At 37.2% G+C, this 16,955-nt stretch overlaps 1 protein-coding gene across 6 annotated transcripts in view; it reads right to left on the reverse strand.

Annotated features, from left to right (window-relative positions):
• Positions 1 to 1,746: 1,746 nt before the first annotated feature.
• The window catches only part of myo9b (myosin IXb), a 31,166-nt gene continuing 15,957 nt past the window's right edge, over positions 1,747 to 16,955 (reverse strand). Inside the window, exons 15-42 of one of the 6 annotated variants that reach the window (XM_086175703.1) lie at positions 16,801 to 16,876; positions 15,176 to 15,268; positions 15,049 to 15,088; positions 14,811 to 14,933; positions 14,257 to 14,337; positions 14,015 to 14,125; positions 13,774 to 13,896; positions 13,419 to 13,568; positions 12,966 to 13,108; positions 11,824 to 12,183; positions 11,126 to 11,207; positions 10,086 to 10,283; positions 9,057 to 9,166; positions 8,822 to 8,901; positions 8,318 to 8,502; positions 7,349 to 7,456; positions 7,025 to 7,195; positions 6,887 to 6,928; positions 6,686 to 6,797; positions 6,524 to 6,597; positions 6,205 to 6,397; positions 4,597 to 4,725; positions 4,338 to 4,443; positions 4,014 to 4,145; positions 3,741 to 3,864; positions 3,174 to 3,274; positions 2,962 to 3,083; positions 1,747 to 2,542 (exon numbers count right to left, since the gene is read on the reverse strand). In XM_086175703.1, the coding sequence (XP_086031829.1) occupies positions 2,457 to 2,542; positions 2,962 to 3,083; positions 3,174 to 3,274; positions 3,741 to 3,864; positions 4,014 to 4,145; positions 4,338 to 4,443; positions 4,597 to 4,725; positions 6,205 to 6,397; positions 6,524 to 6,597; positions 6,686 to 6,797; positions 6,887 to 6,928; positions 7,025 to 7,195; positions 7,349 to 7,456; positions 8,318 to 8,502; positions 8,822 to 8,901; positions 9,057 to 9,166; positions 10,086 to 10,283; positions 11,126 to 11,207; positions 11,824 to 12,183; positions 12,966 to 13,108; positions 13,419 to 13,568; positions 13,774 to 13,896; positions 14,015 to 14,125; positions 14,257 to 14,337; positions 14,811 to 14,933; positions 15,049 to 15,088; positions 15,176 to 15,268; positions 16,801 to 16,876 (3,455 nt within the window). In that variant the 3' untranslated portion in view covers positions 1,747 to 2,456. Of the gene's footprint in view, positions 2,543 to 2,949; positions 3,084 to 3,173; positions 3,275 to 3,740; positions 3,865 to 4,013; positions 4,146 to 4,337; positions 4,444 to 4,596; positions 4,726 to 6,204; positions 6,398 to 6,523; positions 6,598 to 6,685; positions 6,798 to 6,886; positions 6,929 to 7,024; positions 7,196 to 7,348; positions 7,457 to 8,317; positions 8,503 to 8,821; positions 8,902 to 9,056; positions 9,167 to 10,085; positions 10,284 to 11,125; positions 11,208 to 11,823; positions 12,184 to 12,965; positions 13,109 to 13,418; positions 13,569 to 13,773; positions 13,897 to 14,014; positions 14,126 to 14,256; positions 14,338 to 14,810; positions 14,934 to 15,048; positions 15,089 to 15,175; positions 15,269 to 16,800; positions 16,877 to 16,955 lie in introns of all 6 variants that reach the window. The other 5 variants (XM_086175707.1, XM_086175705.1, XM_086175706.1 and 2 more) reach the window with 5 other exon arrangements.

Genomic DNA, 16,955 nt, shown 5'->3' on the forward strand with positions numbered 1-16,955 from the left:
TGGTATTTGTAAGCTGCGTCTACCCGGATTCAGTCATTTGGGGCACGGTACTCTTTGTATGTATCTCTTCTAGCAGCTGGACTGTTTCAGTTTCAAGCTGAAATTCACATCCAAGCAGCTTTTTGAGCTCTAACTGACTTTGGGAGCTCACTGTATTTTAGTGTGAGAGATGTGGGCTGAGTGGTGTACATAATGTTTATGTGTGTTGTTGACACCTCCAGATGAGTCGTCAGGTACAGATAGGTCTAAATATAAATCGGTGCTAGTCTATCCTTGGACTGATCTAAGGTCTGAGTCATACGTATGTGGCTTCAAGATCCTGTGGAACGCAGGCTGTTTAGTGTTGATCTTTTATTTCACATAGATGATTAATTTCACAGCTTTTTTAAACTAAATGTGCCCCCTGGCCAAAATGCAGACATAGCCATCTTGAAAGTAGTGACTCTTGTCCTTAAATGAGCTGCAGAGTCCTGACCAGATCAGTTTGAACTGAAGAAGCTTCTCGCATGAGAGGCAAAATGTCCCTTTGCTACTTGACAAGCATATACATGATGTAATCGGCTAAAAGTTGTAACTTTTACGAGAGCTGATTATGAATGAGTTCGCCAAAGACCAAGCTGCGTTTGACTTGTGTCATCTTCTACGTTGCCCATTGTTATACCTGATGTTGTTGTCTGTTGTCTACTTATCTATTTATTCGTGGATCTTTTTTTCTTGCTATATCCTGTTTTCAGCCTTTCTACTCATACTAATATTTATATTTCTTTCTTTTTTTGGACACAACTGTTACACTGCTGTGACAAAGGAATTTTCCTTATGGGGATCAATAAAGTTTATCTTCTCTTTTCTTTTTGGCTGCTCTCTTCAGGAGACACCGCAGTAAGTTATGTGTCCTTTTAACCCTGTATCCTCTTCCAACTTTTTTATTGAGTACATTTTAACGTCTTACTTTTGTTCAAGTCAGTTATGTAACATGTAATTTTCTTCAAGCAAAATTAGTTTTCGTACATAAATTGTCAGTGACAAAGAGCTAGTATTGCATAGTCAATGTAACTTTCACTGTGGATTAATACCTATTTGGCCTTACATAAATATTTATCTATCTTCTGTAATATAGTTCAATACAACTTCCCCTTTTTTAACAACGTAATTAACTGTTAAGAGGTATAAACAAATATTACACTAAGTTGCATGTCAAACATTTTCACTGTGAGGTCTCAAAAGAAGATACCTTTTCCTTTCAGTCATCTTCAAATGGTAGACCCTGTTTCAATTTTTAGTTGTAATGCTGAAATTCAAACAAAATATTTTAATTAAATACAGCAAATCCACTGAGAAATTTTTTCTTTGTTATAACAAAAATAGCAAGCATTTTAAAATGCAAAAGTGTGCAGAGGTGAATCAAAGATCCAGTGAAATATTCCAGAAGAAATATCCATAAAGAATGTAGCTGTGCAGAAATAATTCTTCAAAATTAATCTCAATTATTTAACTAACTAATTCAAATTCTATCTCCCATATGCGACATTTAAAAGCAAGATTCTTTCTGTAAAAAGCAAAATTTCTGGGTAAAATCAGCAACATTGGGTTCTGAAAGGTATTTTGTGTATAGTATTAAAAGAGACCTAATAAGGTTGGTTTATTTTTAAGTCTAAGGACAAAGTCTGAGCATGTGGATCCTGATGTGAATCATTAAATTAGCTCATTAGAATGCATGCATGATAAGACACAGACATGAGACCAACATGTATTGGAAGAATGTAATTAGTGAATCTTTACAATACCAAAGCAATGAAGAAAAAACAAAAAACAGTAGCCAGATCAAATTGCAAGACATGACTGCTTACAAAACAGGGACACGGCACTTGGTCTGTCAGGAAACTAAAAAAAAAAAAAATGACAGAATGAGATCTTATATATTAACCCAAAATGTAATGGCCATCTGTACAATTGAGAGTCTATGTACAATACTGGGACTTTTCTGTACAATTATACATCTTTCCCCCCACAAATTGCATTTTTTCCCATCTGCATCAAAGGTTCAGCTTGGGATAGTGTTTTATTAGAAAAGATGACTTTTATTCTCAGTTTCTCATAATGTTATCCTAATGAGATAGAACTGAGTGTACTGCTTCACATAAGTATTTTACAAAGTACCTTGAAAAAAATTGTCAAAGTACAGATAAAATATTAAAATCAAAAAGATTGCTGATAGAAAATAAATGTTAGGCCTTACATTAATGCTTTTCATCAAGTCTATTCTAAAAACTCTTGACAGAACAGTCACTATGATCTCCCATTAAATACACATTTCGGCATTTTTCTGTAGCAGCATTATAAAAATACGAATGTTTGAAAAAGTGCACTGTTCTGTCTGCATAACACAATTCTTACATTGACACATGCATGTGAGCATTTTTGTTTATTTGATATACATAGGTGCATTTATGCACACATTAATCATCATCCTCATCAATGTAAGGAATATCCAGGTGATCAAAGCTCCCCTTGGTGGTGCGGTGAGAGACCTGGGTCTTCTTAGCTGAAAAGGAGGAGAAACTACCATCACTTGTATGTTGAGACTGGGTTTCATTTAATGAGTCTTTCTGCTCATTGTCTGTCTGAGCCATCAAAATTCGGACCCTCTGTGCCAAGTCAGAAGGTTTACGTGGGAAGTTGGGTTTCCCAGTCTCCTGTGGCATGGTTACCTTGGCTGATATTAGAGATATTGGAAGAGTCAACATACCTGGTTATAAGCTTGTAGGAAATACATAGCAAATGTCGTGTGTTGATTTGGCACCATCAATTGATTTATATAAGCAAAAGGAGGCTGATCTGAGTAGAACTCAAAATGAGTGTCACTTCTTAAAGCTGAACTTCATATTAGATGAAAATGTTTAAACTAAAAAAATACAGTTGCTTAAACTGAGGAAGGTTAAAGTACCATACCTCCTTACTGACCTTCCGAGTCAAGGCTCCTCATACGGTCAAGGCTATCTGTGCTCATCGATGACGATGAGTCCAGGTTGTCATTGTCCGAATTCTCCTGTTCCAAATCTGGCAACCTGCAGGCCAAATCCACCCTGGACATAACGCAAAAGGAATCATTCAATTAAAATTATGGAAGAAATATTGTGGTTACTACCACCAAGTTGGATAATCTGTTAACTCACTTTTCTTGCTTGATAGATCTGATCCTCTCAATGAGCGTTCTCTCTGTTTCATCAGAATCAGTATGTTTTGGAACATCAAGTTCTGAGGGCTTTTCAACCACCTGTACACAGATCACAAAAGCAATTTGAAACAAGGTTATCTATATTCTAAATTAGAAGCATGTCTTTATCTACTTTATATATATTATTCATGAATATTTACATATAGACCTGTAAACAACTATAAAAGCCATCAGCAAAAAAGGCAGGTTTAATTATTTTAAAGTGAAGTCAACCTGTCAGGTCCCCAATATTTTTTCACTGGACAAAGGCATATATGATTGTACATAAAGATCCACTCAAAGTTAAAGATTAAGGGCTAGAAGAGCTGTCACCATCTCAATAAACACCATTGCTTGGACAGTAACATTTACACACTTCTCTCTTCATTACTATAATTTGCCCCCTCCACATGGTTTGCAGTATCTTCATGCATTATTCATTCTTTAAAAAATAAAACCAAACTGCTGGCAGACTCTGCTTGTGACAGGTTTGTTTTTCTTCACCATTCTTCTTGAGGATTTTTACCGTGTTTTGTCTCCTCAGTTTGAGCTGATTAACAGCCAAAGCTTCTGCATATTCCAGCTCCTGGATATTCTGCATCTTCTCTGTATAGCGCCTAAATTGTTCAGATATCAGGATCTCCACACATCTGTACACAACAAGGACAGTGTTTAATATGTCCACATGAAACAAAATGTCTATATTCTTGTTGCAGACAAAAATAAGCATGTTGTGGCAGGTATAACTTTAAAATTTGATACACCATATGTCCCATAATAACAATAAGGACTGACTCACTGTGTGGTCTTTGATACATCCTTCATTCCGAGGAAGGGGTCATCGGCATGAGGGGAGCGCATAATGCAGGGGGCAAATACAATTGCAAGAGAGCTTGGGGACATTTTGTTGTGATTTTCCTCCTTTGCAACTCTGGAGGAACACAGCGGAAGTCTACAGGTGACATACAGCCTCACACAAAATTTATCAGATGGGTGGAAGTGGGTGATTATTTGCACACCTACTGTGCAGCAAGCTAATTGTTTTATCTTGGCAATAACAACAAAACTTGTTAAAAAGTTTTATACAGTGAAGGGAAACAAGTAAAACAATCAATCCTCTTACCTGACAAGATGAAATACAAGCCGTTCCAGAGTGTTGTAATTTGCAGGGGGGAGTTCATCAACCTTTTGGTAGACAGCCCTTATTTTTTCAGCTCTCTCTGGAAGCTCTGAATAATCAAAACAGTTTGTTACATTGCAAGAATGAATGTTGTTAGGATGTCATACACTTCTCACATTGTATAATGTAATCTACTAATTGTGCCCTCCTATTTTGTCTTTAGAATTTTCCATTTAAAATAAGACACCACATATTTTCTTACCAACAGCATGAAGAAAGTCACTGTAGAGAGAAAAAGTCATGAGGGGGTCAGGCAGCTCTCTAAGCCAACGTTTTACAAGACCTGTGATGGTGTGGATGGGGTAGTTCTCCAAACATGCTGACTCAGGGTCTAATAAAAAGAAATAGAGTACACCAAAAACAAGTCGAATATTTTCCATCTGATAGTGCCAAAAAAGTTTTAGAAATTACCTAAATATCATGGGTTTCCAATATAGATCAACGGGATAATTTGATATGCAGCATTAGGAACATTCTGGACAACTTAATGCACCAATATTGGCAGTATGCAACCTCCCTTAAAGTAAACAAAATGGCTATAGAATTAATTCTGCATACTGCTTGTCTTGCTCAGCACTAATTGGGGAGCTGGAGCTACTTCCGAAAGCAAGACAAGGGGTATAGTTCACCCTGGACCACTGGGCCGTCTGTCATAGGGTCATATTTAGAGATATACAGCCATTTATCCTATAATTTACACAAATGTCAGTTTAGAGTCTGAAATTAATTTTTTCCATATTTTAGGACTTTTGACCCTCTTTACTGTATGATTTTCAACCAGTACGCTACCATGCCACCAAAGACAAATCAGGAATAATAACTATGTTAATGTTGATTGGATTTTTTTCTGTGAGGATGGATTAGTGGTTGCTGGTGGTAGCTACCACATTTTTTGAGACCAATGTGAGAATCCAGATTTCAGTACAAGACAGTGGTGAGACCAGCGATGCTGTATGGCCTAGAAACAGTTACAATAACGAAAAGACAGGAGGCAGAGCTAGAGGTCGCAGAGATGAAGATGCTGAGGTTCTCTTTTGGAGTGACCAGGATGGATAGGATCAGGAATGAGCCCATCAGAAGAACAACACATGTTAGATGTTTTGGAGAGAAGGTCAGAGAAGCCAGATTGAGATGGTTTGGTCATGTACAGAGGAGGGATAGTGACTATATTGGTAGACGGACGCTGGAATTGGAGCTGCCAGGCAAGAGGTTTCGAGGAAGACCAAAGAGAAGATTTATGGATGTAGTGGGAGAGGATATGAAGGTAGTTGGTGTGAGAGAGGAGGATACAGAATGTGGGGTTAGATGGAGAAAGTTGATTTACTGTGGCGACCCCTGATGGGAAAAGCCAAAAGAAGAAGGAGAAGGTTTATTCGCTGTTGCCATCCCTGAAGGGAAAAGACGAAAGGAGAAGACGAAAGGTGAAGAAGAAGAAATGAGAATCTCGACTTCAGCAAATGAAGTTCATGTGTTATTATCTTGTAACTTTTATTACTTCCCTTGTGACAAGAGGGTTGGAGTCAGTAAAATCAAGATTAGATATTACTAGAAATTGCACTGACCTTTTAAGAAAACGCACAAACCCCGCTTTTGCAGGAAACCCTCAACTCAAAAGATGTGGTCAAAATGCAAGAGCCATTAGAGACAAACTAGTATCTCCAAGACTTAAGAAAAACATCTGACAAAATTCAAAACTGCTTGCTGCAAATCATGTTATCAAGAATTAGAGTAGACTGTTTCAAGAAATGTTTTTTTAGGACAGTTTTGATATATCATTAATTTTTAAAGAGACCCTTAAAGAGACCCTTACCTGTCTCCAGAATTTGGTGGAGTTCCCTTGCACGAGATGATGAACCTGACTTGCGGTATATGCCTTCTGTGTAGAGGCCATTCAGTTCCACATGCATCAGCAGCAACTCCACTACCTTGGGTACAGGGTTGGTCTTACTGGTGAGGACACATACTGCCACTCCAAAGTGAAGGGAGCCTGGTATACTGTCATCCTATTTGGCAGAACCACCATAGATACATACGTAAAGGATTGATCGTGTAAAATATTCTGCTGAGGATCAAGTGCTTGCTAACCAAAAATATACACCCGTGGGTGTATTTGGAGAGTCGGGGCTTACCTGCCTTGCACACCGTGTTGAGCAATCCGTTATGACTTTATTCAGGCATTTCTTGTGACATATTAACTTGCAAGCTATAGTGAAAACAGAAGAGTAATGGTAAGGTGGTTTATTTTGTTTAAGGCAATCAGTAACATTTGATGAATATTATTGGGTTCTTACCGCTGCACATGTAGGCTTTCTCCATACCCCAGATGTATGAGCCACACAAATCACATGACTGCATAATGTTCACCTGGTATGTACTGAAAAGGTGATCTAGAGGACTATCAAGCTATAGAGACAAAATGTAGATCAGCAACATTATTGAATAATTGGCCCATGATACTAATAGGTACACAGCAGAGATACGCTACTACTTACACATTTTTCTTTTTTCCTTCTTTTCTTTGACGTCTTAGGAGCCTAAAAAGGCAGAATCATGCATTGTTTAGTAGTGAGTGGCATCTATTTTCCTAAACAAGATACTAACAGATAAGTAGTGATAAAACCCAAACTTACCTTGATGGGTTCTGACTCAACACGCTTCATCTCTCCTCTGATGAAGCCGTCCAGTACGGATTGAAACAGGTTGACCACCAGCGAGATTTCACTTTTTTGTTTAGGACCTGCTAGGGAGTTCACTTTGTTATGGTAGCCTTTCATTAGATCTTTGTAGCCGATTTGGGGCTTCTGTTGATGAGAGGGTTCATGAATATTTTTGATGTATTTCACATAAAAACACAATTGAGGCATGTCAACAAGAATGAAAGATGTCCTGACAATTGTGAGAAGTGACAGCGAAAGGAGAAAAAGAACATGTGGAGAAAGGCTGTGGGCACTGACCTGGACAGAGTACATGCCCTTGATGGTCTCTCTGAACTGCATGGTGGCTGTGAGGAAGATGGCTTCAGTTGGTGACAGTTCTTTTATTCTAGTTTGCAAGTCATTCACCTGTGAAAAAATACAATTATTAATAATTATTTATGCTCACAAAACAAAAAAAAAACCAATGCTTAGGAAGAATGATAACAAGAACGAAAAGACATAAGAACGTAATAAAGGTATGAATAGATCACATCGATCATATTTGGAAACTGTATGGTACTTTTATGAAGAGAATAAGTCCATAATGTGGCATAATATAGAGAAAGTGCAACACAAAAATAAATATTAAATACACATCGTGTTAAAGACCAGTATTGTTTCAGTGTTTTTCAAGTGAGAGTTTAATTTAAATCTAACATAAATTTCCCTTTTTGTAAAACTTATTGCTCTCCCTGTTTCAGATGAGACATATCTTAAACTTTTCTTATTTAAATTACAATAAATAAAGGAGAAACACAAGATTTGGAATAATCTAAATAAACTGAAAACATACTTTTATTCAAAAACTTATCAGGTTTTATCTTTGTTGCTTTCAGTATAAATTTAATTTAATTGGTGGTTGAAGGAAATTCTTTTAATATTTTGGTTGCTTTTTATATTGGTTTTCTTTGCACTGGGCAGAAACATGCCTGATGGTTGTGTCCCAGTCATAACAGCCATTATAATTTATGTTGTTTGAGTATGTGGGTTTAAGATATAAGCTAAGATAAATGTGTTCATTGGGAATATTTATAAACCTTAATGATAATGTAAAAATGGATGTATAAATGTATCATATCTCCCCGCTTTGTTAAAGGTTAATCCAGTTGCTTTGTAACAACACACACAATACTAAATACTACCAGCCAAGAGTGTATCAGTATTTGTTACGGATTTGGATGAAATGTGACTTTGTTTTCTTGTCCATTTCTCAGGCGAGGTCCTCACTTGATTGCCAAGGAATTCATCAAGGTTTCGCAGTTCATTGGGGTCCGTGATCTCACGGTCCAGAGATGCGTTCCAGTGCCCTGCCCGTGTGGCCCGGCTGATTCGAATGGTGGGATTTCGTTTCACTCTCCCACTGTTCTGCTCAGGCATGTGGTAAGGATGTGGAGTGTAGCTTGGCAAGGTTACTGAATGCAAAACAAATGGGAGAATGCATTTAAAGTTTTTACAGAAACAAGGACGTTTAAACCGTATACCTTTTGATCACATACTTCAAATACTTTTTCATTTTATCAAAAGAAGCATATACAGTATAAATACCTGTCAGATTAAGGAAGTGGTACACACATTTTTAGATTGATCATTTAGAGCCCAATTAACTAATAAAAATTAAAGCGTTCCATGCAGCCCCCTTTTTTTTTAACAGTGCTGTTAATTTAAATATCAATGTTAAAAAACAAGCACCATAAAGGTTTCATGAAGCAAACAATTAAAAACTTTAATTACCTGTTGTGTCTGATGGAGGAGGGTCATTATTTGGTGACAGTTTAGGTGATCGCTTCTTCAGGAATCTGAGAAACCAAATCCTGTGGAATTTATATAATGTTTGAATTCCAAAAAGAAAAAAAAAACAGACAAATAATTGCATTACATAGCAAATAATGAACATACATAATAAATGTATCTGGGTTGTAAAAAATTTACTAGAATATTAATTCTTGGTAAAAATTATTACTCGTACTTCTCAGGTGTTGTAAGCTGTGACTGGTTAGATCCCTGTTGCTCAGAGTCGTCACTGGAGGGCCTGACAGGAAGGCTGAACCTCGACCCAGCCATTTCTGGTGGTTTCTGCTAAAGTATTATAACGTTAATATCATTACAAAGCTTCTGAATGAATTCATATAAAATACCACCAAAACAACAGCCAAAGCGGGTGTGCTATCCCAGGTAACACATTCAGTCTTCTTCCTGCCATTCCATTTGAAGCTTGCATAAAGTCTTCCAAAAGCATCCCACAGCTCTCCCACCACCAGACCAAAGGCATGTCTTGAAAATAGTATTGTAGTTATGGTACATCTTTCCTATTTTGGATAACTCAAATCCATGGTTTCTCTGACCATCATCTAACCTCTTAAAATATAGGAAATACAATGATGTTTTGTTTTTTAACACTAGTAACCCCAGAAATGTGTAATAGTTTTTTTCAATTATAGTCTGACATGATTTTTGGAGTAATAACTTTTCCTAAATTCTATTTTTCAAGTAATGTGATTTATATTGCATTTGGTAGTGAAAAACATAATAATAGGTGCATAAAAATGCACTAAATGACACAGAACCCTCTATCAAGTCATGTATCTAGTACAACTAGTAATGGTTTCATTGAATATGAAACAAACAAATGTAAGGCTGCAAAATGAGTTAAACAGAAAGGTAGGGTAAAAATTCAAGTACACAATGTTTATCCTTACCCAATCTTTTAGATAACCAAAATATACAGACATTAAACATTATTCAGAAGGTTATATAGGGAAGCCAGTACTCAACATTCAGCTCATGCACAGGCATCTTATTAGGCTGAAGTGTCAAAGATACCAGAAATTAGCTGTAGAAGAAGAATGCATATTTCCTTTAGTCTTCTGAAACCAACAGCTCATCCATTTTAACAAGTTTTGAAGCATAATAGAGCAACCTTCTGCCTTTTTGCTGCACATACATGCAAAACCTGCATGCAGAGGAAATGTAGTTCGTCAGTCCCTTCAGTCAGTACCTTGACCTGGGATTTGAGGCCCCGGACATCCATACTACTCGCAGAGGACTTCAGGGCAGCCACATTTGGACTCATGGGAGGAAGGGGAAAGCTCCAGTACTCACTTTCCTTGGAACCCGCAAAGTTAATCACCAAACCGCTGCGGGCATAGGCTAACCGCCGTTTGCGTTTGGGCTGCTTGCGAAAACGCACTCTGACCTAATCGGGCCAGGAGAAGTGATGAAGCATAGTCTGAGAGGTATAATGTGTTTGTCTTATGTGTAAGGGGACTCATTTCAAAAATATATCATGATTCAATTTCATATTACGTGCAGTATTACGAGGTTATGTATAGAACTTTTGTAGTCAACAGCCACACAAAACATTCATGACCTTTCAAGCCAATATTTGTTTATTGTAATGTAATGAGAAACTTCAAAAACAAACAAAAAAAAACCCACACATCTGTTTCTCATTACATTATATTAAAATTAAGTACTTTCATTGTGACAATGTACTCATTTACAGCAATATTCTTTCAGCATGCAAGACCAAAATGCTACCCTACTTAATTCACATACTTAGACGTGTTGTTTACCTGTTGTTTTATTTGAATAGAATCAGTCAGGTAACCATGAAATTCAAGAAACCATAGTAAATTAAATCCTGCATCAGTAATGATTAAACAGTTATTCAACATTGAGGAATAGAACCAGTCCTCATAATTTCTACCTCTTAACTTTATTTCCATGGTGACAAAAATAATAGCTACACTTCTGTGATAGAAATTAGTTCTCTGATTCTGTTGAAACCAACAACTGAAGAAGAAAAATCACTTTATGACACCTTTTTCAAAATGATATTTCTTTGTATTGAAATGTTAGTGTTCCAAATTAGTATATGCTGTGATTGACACAGCAAGTAAAAAAATAAAAATTTTTTATCAAGGAGTACCCATTTATCAAATTCTAGCTGAAATTATAGTATATGCACCTAAAATCCGATCATGAGGTGCATGGAAACAGATTAACAGTCTGAGATGAGAAGATGAGAAAACAAACCTCATTTGTGGAAGGTGAGCTGTCAGATCCAGATGAACTAATCCTGGACAATTCATCAACAGACATGGACTTTCCCTTGCGCCTATTTGCAAAGGAAAAAAAGGGTCAAGATTTGGATCACTATAGAAATTACCAGATTGTCGTGACAAATGGTCAGTTGTGATGTGTGGATGATAGAGCATGTGTCATGTCTGATGTATGTAATGTAAAGAATGCTGGCAAGAGTAGAAGGAAAGGTGTAAAAGACCAGTGGGGAGACCAGCAGTGTAGTATAGATTGGAGACATTGAGGAAAAGGCAGGAGGCAGAGGTGGAGGTAGGAGAGATGAAAACGTTGAGGTTTCTTCTAAGTGACGGGGATGGATAGGATAAGGAATCAATCCATCAGAGGGAAAGCATGTTTGACGTTTCAGAGAAGCCAGACTGAAATGGTTTGGCCATATACGGAGTAAGGATAGTGAATATATTGGCAGAAGGATGCTGAGGCTAGAACTGCGAGACAGGGAAGACCAAAGAAGTTTGTGGATCTAGTGAAAGACATGAAATCAGTTACTTTGAGAGAAGGGAATGCAGAGGAAAGGGATTGATGATGATAGATGATGTTAATGCCGCCACTCCTGAAAGGAGAAACCCGAAAAGAACAGTGCAGATTCATTGGGCTGGTAACATTAAGGATTGCGAATAATATAGAACACTTACTGAAATTCATCTTTTCTTGAATTTCTTCGTCGTAGAACTTCGGGACTCGATTCGTCCGTGGGTTCACCTTCACTCACTTTTTCTCTCCATCTCTCAGCCTTTTCCCTAATACCGTCCATATCCCTGTAGCGTTGAAGGGAGCTGCTCTTTGAAGGGCTACTGGACCCATCATCACTCTCCACTTTTGGGTCCAAAGGAAGTGAAAGGGGTCGACCTAGATGGGGAGGAGATCCTCTACCCTCCCGCCTCTCCTTGCTCCTGCTTGTTGGTGCTGACTGGCCATTAACTGGGTCCGTCTGTTTGGCTCTGTTTGGGCTGATATCTACTTTGTGTTGCCTTCTCAGCTCTTTTTTTAACATGCTGTTATGTAGGAATAACTACGTCAGATTATGATCAAGAGTCTGTATCTACCAAAATTATCCAGTGCGCTTACGTTTTTAATTAGCAATGAAAATGTAAATTAATACATTAATACAGTCTAGTTATAGATAAACTTTAAATAAAATGATAAACTGAAATTGCTATGTTTTGTGAGTTTTCCGTTACATTAAATTGCGGAATAGGATACTAAACATATACAGTGTATGAGGTAATCAGAAATGTCCATTCCAAAGTCCACCAGGATGCAGTCACAGTTGTATTACTTTTTCATGTTTTCATTTTTTTTTTTTACCTTCAACATGAATGTCATATTTTTGGCCAGCAAGATTTCTGTAATTTATGGGGTCATTTTTAGGGGGTCAACATACACTTATTATAACTTGATGGGTTCATGGTGGTCAAAACTTTGAGTGACAAGTTGACAGTGAAATATGTCATTAACCAATTTTACTCTGGTGGAGCAGCTTAGTAGCCACAAGATAAAGACTGTGGTTGCACCAACTTAATAACATGTGGGAAATGTATATGTTCGTAATTCATCTCAGATTCTTCCCTGAATGAACAATGGTTAAAAATTAAGTTTTACACTTTTATGTTAGAGATCTAGTTAGCACCTTTGTCATCGTTTAAGTTCAATATCGGGTCAGTTCTTTTATTTTAAAGGGAAAAGGGCAGGAGAAAACTAATTCTTCTTAGATGTAATAATGTTTACTTTGTTTTGTAGGGTGAAATGTATTCAAGAAACAGCGCATTCAGAATACCTTTTTTGTCTTGGTTGGGTAATGTGTGAACTCCTTCCATCTGCACCAGTTTCATTCTGTTTTGCCATTGGCGAGCTCCGCCATGCTAACTGGATAACAGTCGCAGCTCGGTTTCTGTTCTCAAAAAACTCACGCCAGCACCTCTAAAATAAGCGGGAAACTAAATTAGTAAATACTAAATAACTAAATTAGAAATAGCCCTTAATGGCCCAGAGGTTTATGAGACACAAAGGTAACGCCCCCAAAGAGTTTATCCTTCAAGTAAAGTATCTTTTGACCAAAAAACCCAATTAATCTAGAAAAAAAAGACTTTATACATGCTTAAGTCATTAAATAATATATGACAGAGTTTACCACTTTAGAAAGCTGTAGAGGATTTAAACATATGACTAGGAGTTGCCATGAATAAATATTTGGAGTTGCATATTCAGTAGTGGACAGGATTTACAGTACCTGTATGGTCATAGTAGCATCTTTTTTATGCAGGAAATGTAACCTTATCAGGCAGGTGCGAAACCAGCGCTGCAGGATGATGATGTGACGCATCACTTCCTTGTTATGCGTATCTTGAAGGATTTGCCTTTCCTTGTCTTTTAGGAATAACTGAGTCAAAGAAATATAGTAAGATTAAAAAAATGCAGCACATTCATAATGGCTATTGTGCTTTTGGTACATTCATAATTGCTTCTGGGACTTCTTTATGTTCAATCCTACATGATTGACCCTTCTTTCCCAGTTATGCACAGAAATAGCACATTCAATTAATACATTTATGAAGAATTCCACTGAAATATATATTTTAACTTACTTTATTTTGTCCAATCTGGTAAGCTGTCTTATCCAAATTCATTTTCACAAACAAGTCAGTGATGTGCTCTGGAGTCCCAGTGGCTCCTTTTGGAAGCAGCATTCTAAACTTCTCAGCAAATTCCTGAAACAAATGTGTCAAGTGTGCAAATGGCTCTTCCTGTGAGCATATATGGTTTATATTGTTGAAAATTACTTGAATGTTTACTTTTACATTTACAAGAGACACAATAATTCCCCACCTTAAATGTATACTTGGCACTGTAACCAGCCTTCTGGATGTGAACCATCTGTATTATGCCTATATACTTGATTTGCTGGAGCACAAGTTCATCATTTAAGTGTAACTCTTGCTGCAATAAAAAAAAGAAGAGTAAAATAAATATTGTTAAATAAACAAATAATTAAAAAAAAAAAAAAAATCAGCTTGTAATTTTACTTTAGTAATACTATACATTTCGAGACAAAGTAATCAAAACCTTACCTTGTCAGTATTGGAGCGCAAGCAGAAAATAAACGTAGGCTCAGCTTTTCCAATTGTATCTAACAACTTTCTGAGTGATGCCTGTGAGATAAATAACCACGTTGAATTACGGTATGACACCACAATGGAAAGTGAGGTGAATGTAAGAATATGCATTAATGAGATACGTTTTTTTTTCTCAGATTTTTGTTCCCTTGCCACACTTCAATGTTAGTCTGTGAATCATTTCTATCTGATATGTCTCTGTGCAATCCTTTTAGTTTAAAATAAGCTACATGTCACAATACAATACAAAGATTGGGGTGTTTTTTGATTGTTTGGATGAATCCTCATTTCATTTTTTTCTGTAAAAGTTGTTTCTCTAGGCACTCTTGTAATCCTTATTTTCTTGATTTTTACATGTATTTCTAGCATCAAATGACATACTGTAGTAGTTGTTACTGTGGTTGTTTGTCTGTATTTTTCTTAGTATACTGACCTATAAATGATCCATTTGTGAACTAGTAATGAGAGTACCTAATTTAATCAAAATGTTCCTGCCAATAGAAACAAACCTGAAACTGAGCGCACACTGTAGGAGGCTTTATCTTCACGACAGGGTGAATGGTGGCTTTACTGGTTCGGTCATGCAAAGTCAGTCCAACAATATGTTGCAGTGAGCGCAAAGTCATGAGATTCTGAGGGATTCAAAATAAACAAATTAGCCTGCAAAAATCAAATGTATAAATACGTTACTTAAGTAATGCAAAGATAAAGATCTGATTTTTTTTAACACTGCATCAAACATCCTACCTTTGGAATTAGTTGTTTTTGTCTTCCGTTTCTGTTTTTCCTTCAGCAAATGAAACAATAAAGTTTTGTATGTTAATTCTATACACATAACTGCCAAAGTCATTGCATTTAAAGTCAAGACTCTTACTTTCTCTTTTCAAAATCGACAAAGATGTCTTCAAATACATCAAGAGGGTGTTCATCAGACCGATCGAAAGAGAAATCCAGTGTAAGGCTATTGCTGCAGAAATCATCAATGACATATATTAGTAATTTTCAAAACAAATTTAATGAATACACAAACAAATTTGTATATTGACCACTCCTAATAAATATAATCTTATAGAATATATAAAAAAATGTGTGTAACTATAACAGTTATATTTTACATGGCAATCTTTGTATCCTAGGGTAATACAGCCTCAGGGGTGCACAAGCATGTGTCTTTATGAGCACTAGGAAGGCATCTGGCAAAAAACTTGTGCCAACACCAAATATGGAAATCAAATCTCTGACTCATACCAGATTGGTAGAGGCCTTGGTTAAAAATGACCACCGTTGGAGTCAATAACCTCCATTGTACTCATGGAAATTGGGTCGAAGAAAGAGAGGAGAAAGGCGTGTTCAGACCGCAGGGACTTTAAAATTGGGATGATGACAGGAAAAGCTTTAGAGGTGGTTGAAATGATGCAGGTGGATTTACTATGTACAGGAGACCAGATGGTGAGGTGGCAAGGCAAGAAGCTCAAGTGCAGGTTTTAAGTTGTACTATCATGGTATTAATAGGAAGAGAACTAGAGTAGGAATTACTTGTTTGCAGTTGTGATGGACAGGCTAACAGATGAGATTAGACAGGAACCTCCAAAAAACATTTATGCAGATGAGAGCAGGGGGCAGGTGGATGAGGGAAGAGGGAAGTTGGAGAGGAATGAAGGTTACCTGCAGCAAGAGAATAAATGTAAGTAAATGAGAGAAACGCGACAGGGGAAACAGAGGAATGGCGATGCGACAGGGTCAGGGTTCCTTAAGTACTTAGGGAACGGTTGGAAAAAAAAGAGTCAGGGGTAACGTGCGATAGAAGAGTATCAGGCAGAAGGAAAGGAAAGGTATACAAGACAGTGGTGAGACCAGCTATGCTGTATGGCTTTAAGACAGTGGCACTGAAGAAAAGACAGGAAGCAGAGTGGGAGGTAGCTGGGATGAAGATGTTGTGGTTCTCTTTGGGAGTGGTGGGGATCAGGAATGAACTTATCAGAGGAACAGCACATGTTAGATGTTTTGGAGAGAAGGCCAGAGAAGCCAGACAGAGATGGTTTGGCCTTACAAGGGGTAGGGAGAGTGAATATATTGGCAGAAGGATGCTGAGGCTGGAATCGCTTCGAGGAAGACCAAAGAGATTTATGGAGTGAAAGAGGATATCGCATTAGTTGTTGTGAGAGAAGATGCAGCAAATAGGGTTAGATGGAGCAGGTTGATTTGTTGTGGTGATCCCCGAAAAGAGCAGCTAAAAGGGAAAAAAGATCATAAGGTGGTCACATGATTTTCTGACCACCTGTCATGACTTTTATGCAACTATGACTACCAAAGAAAAGAAAATGAGACACTTATAATGGATTATGAGAGCCCATTTTGTGTTTATGTAATGAAAATTGTATGATTGAGTATCAAGAGACCCAACCAAACTCAACAACAGAATCTTACTATACAAGACCAGGCTCAGAAAACATGTTGAGGAGTCATGATATCCCCAAATAAAGAACAGCCTGCAAGTACCTGGACAGTCTGTCCATAGCACTGCTGCGTTGCTTAATCTCTCTGAGGGATTTGCGGGGGCTAGTTGTACCACTTTCTGCAGAAACAATACAATAAATCAGTACAACAATCATCACATTACTGTTTAAGAATAATAAAATCATATGGACTACCAT

The sequence above is a fragment of the Fistularia commersonii genome, chromosome 28, assembly GCF_037954325.1.
Source record: "Fistularia commersonii isolate RoL2024-O1a breed Wild chromosome 28, RoL_Fcom_v1.0, whole genome shotgun sequence".
NCBI lineage: Eukaryota > Metazoa > Chordata > Actinopteri > Syngnathiformes > Fistulariidae > Fistularia > Fistularia commersonii.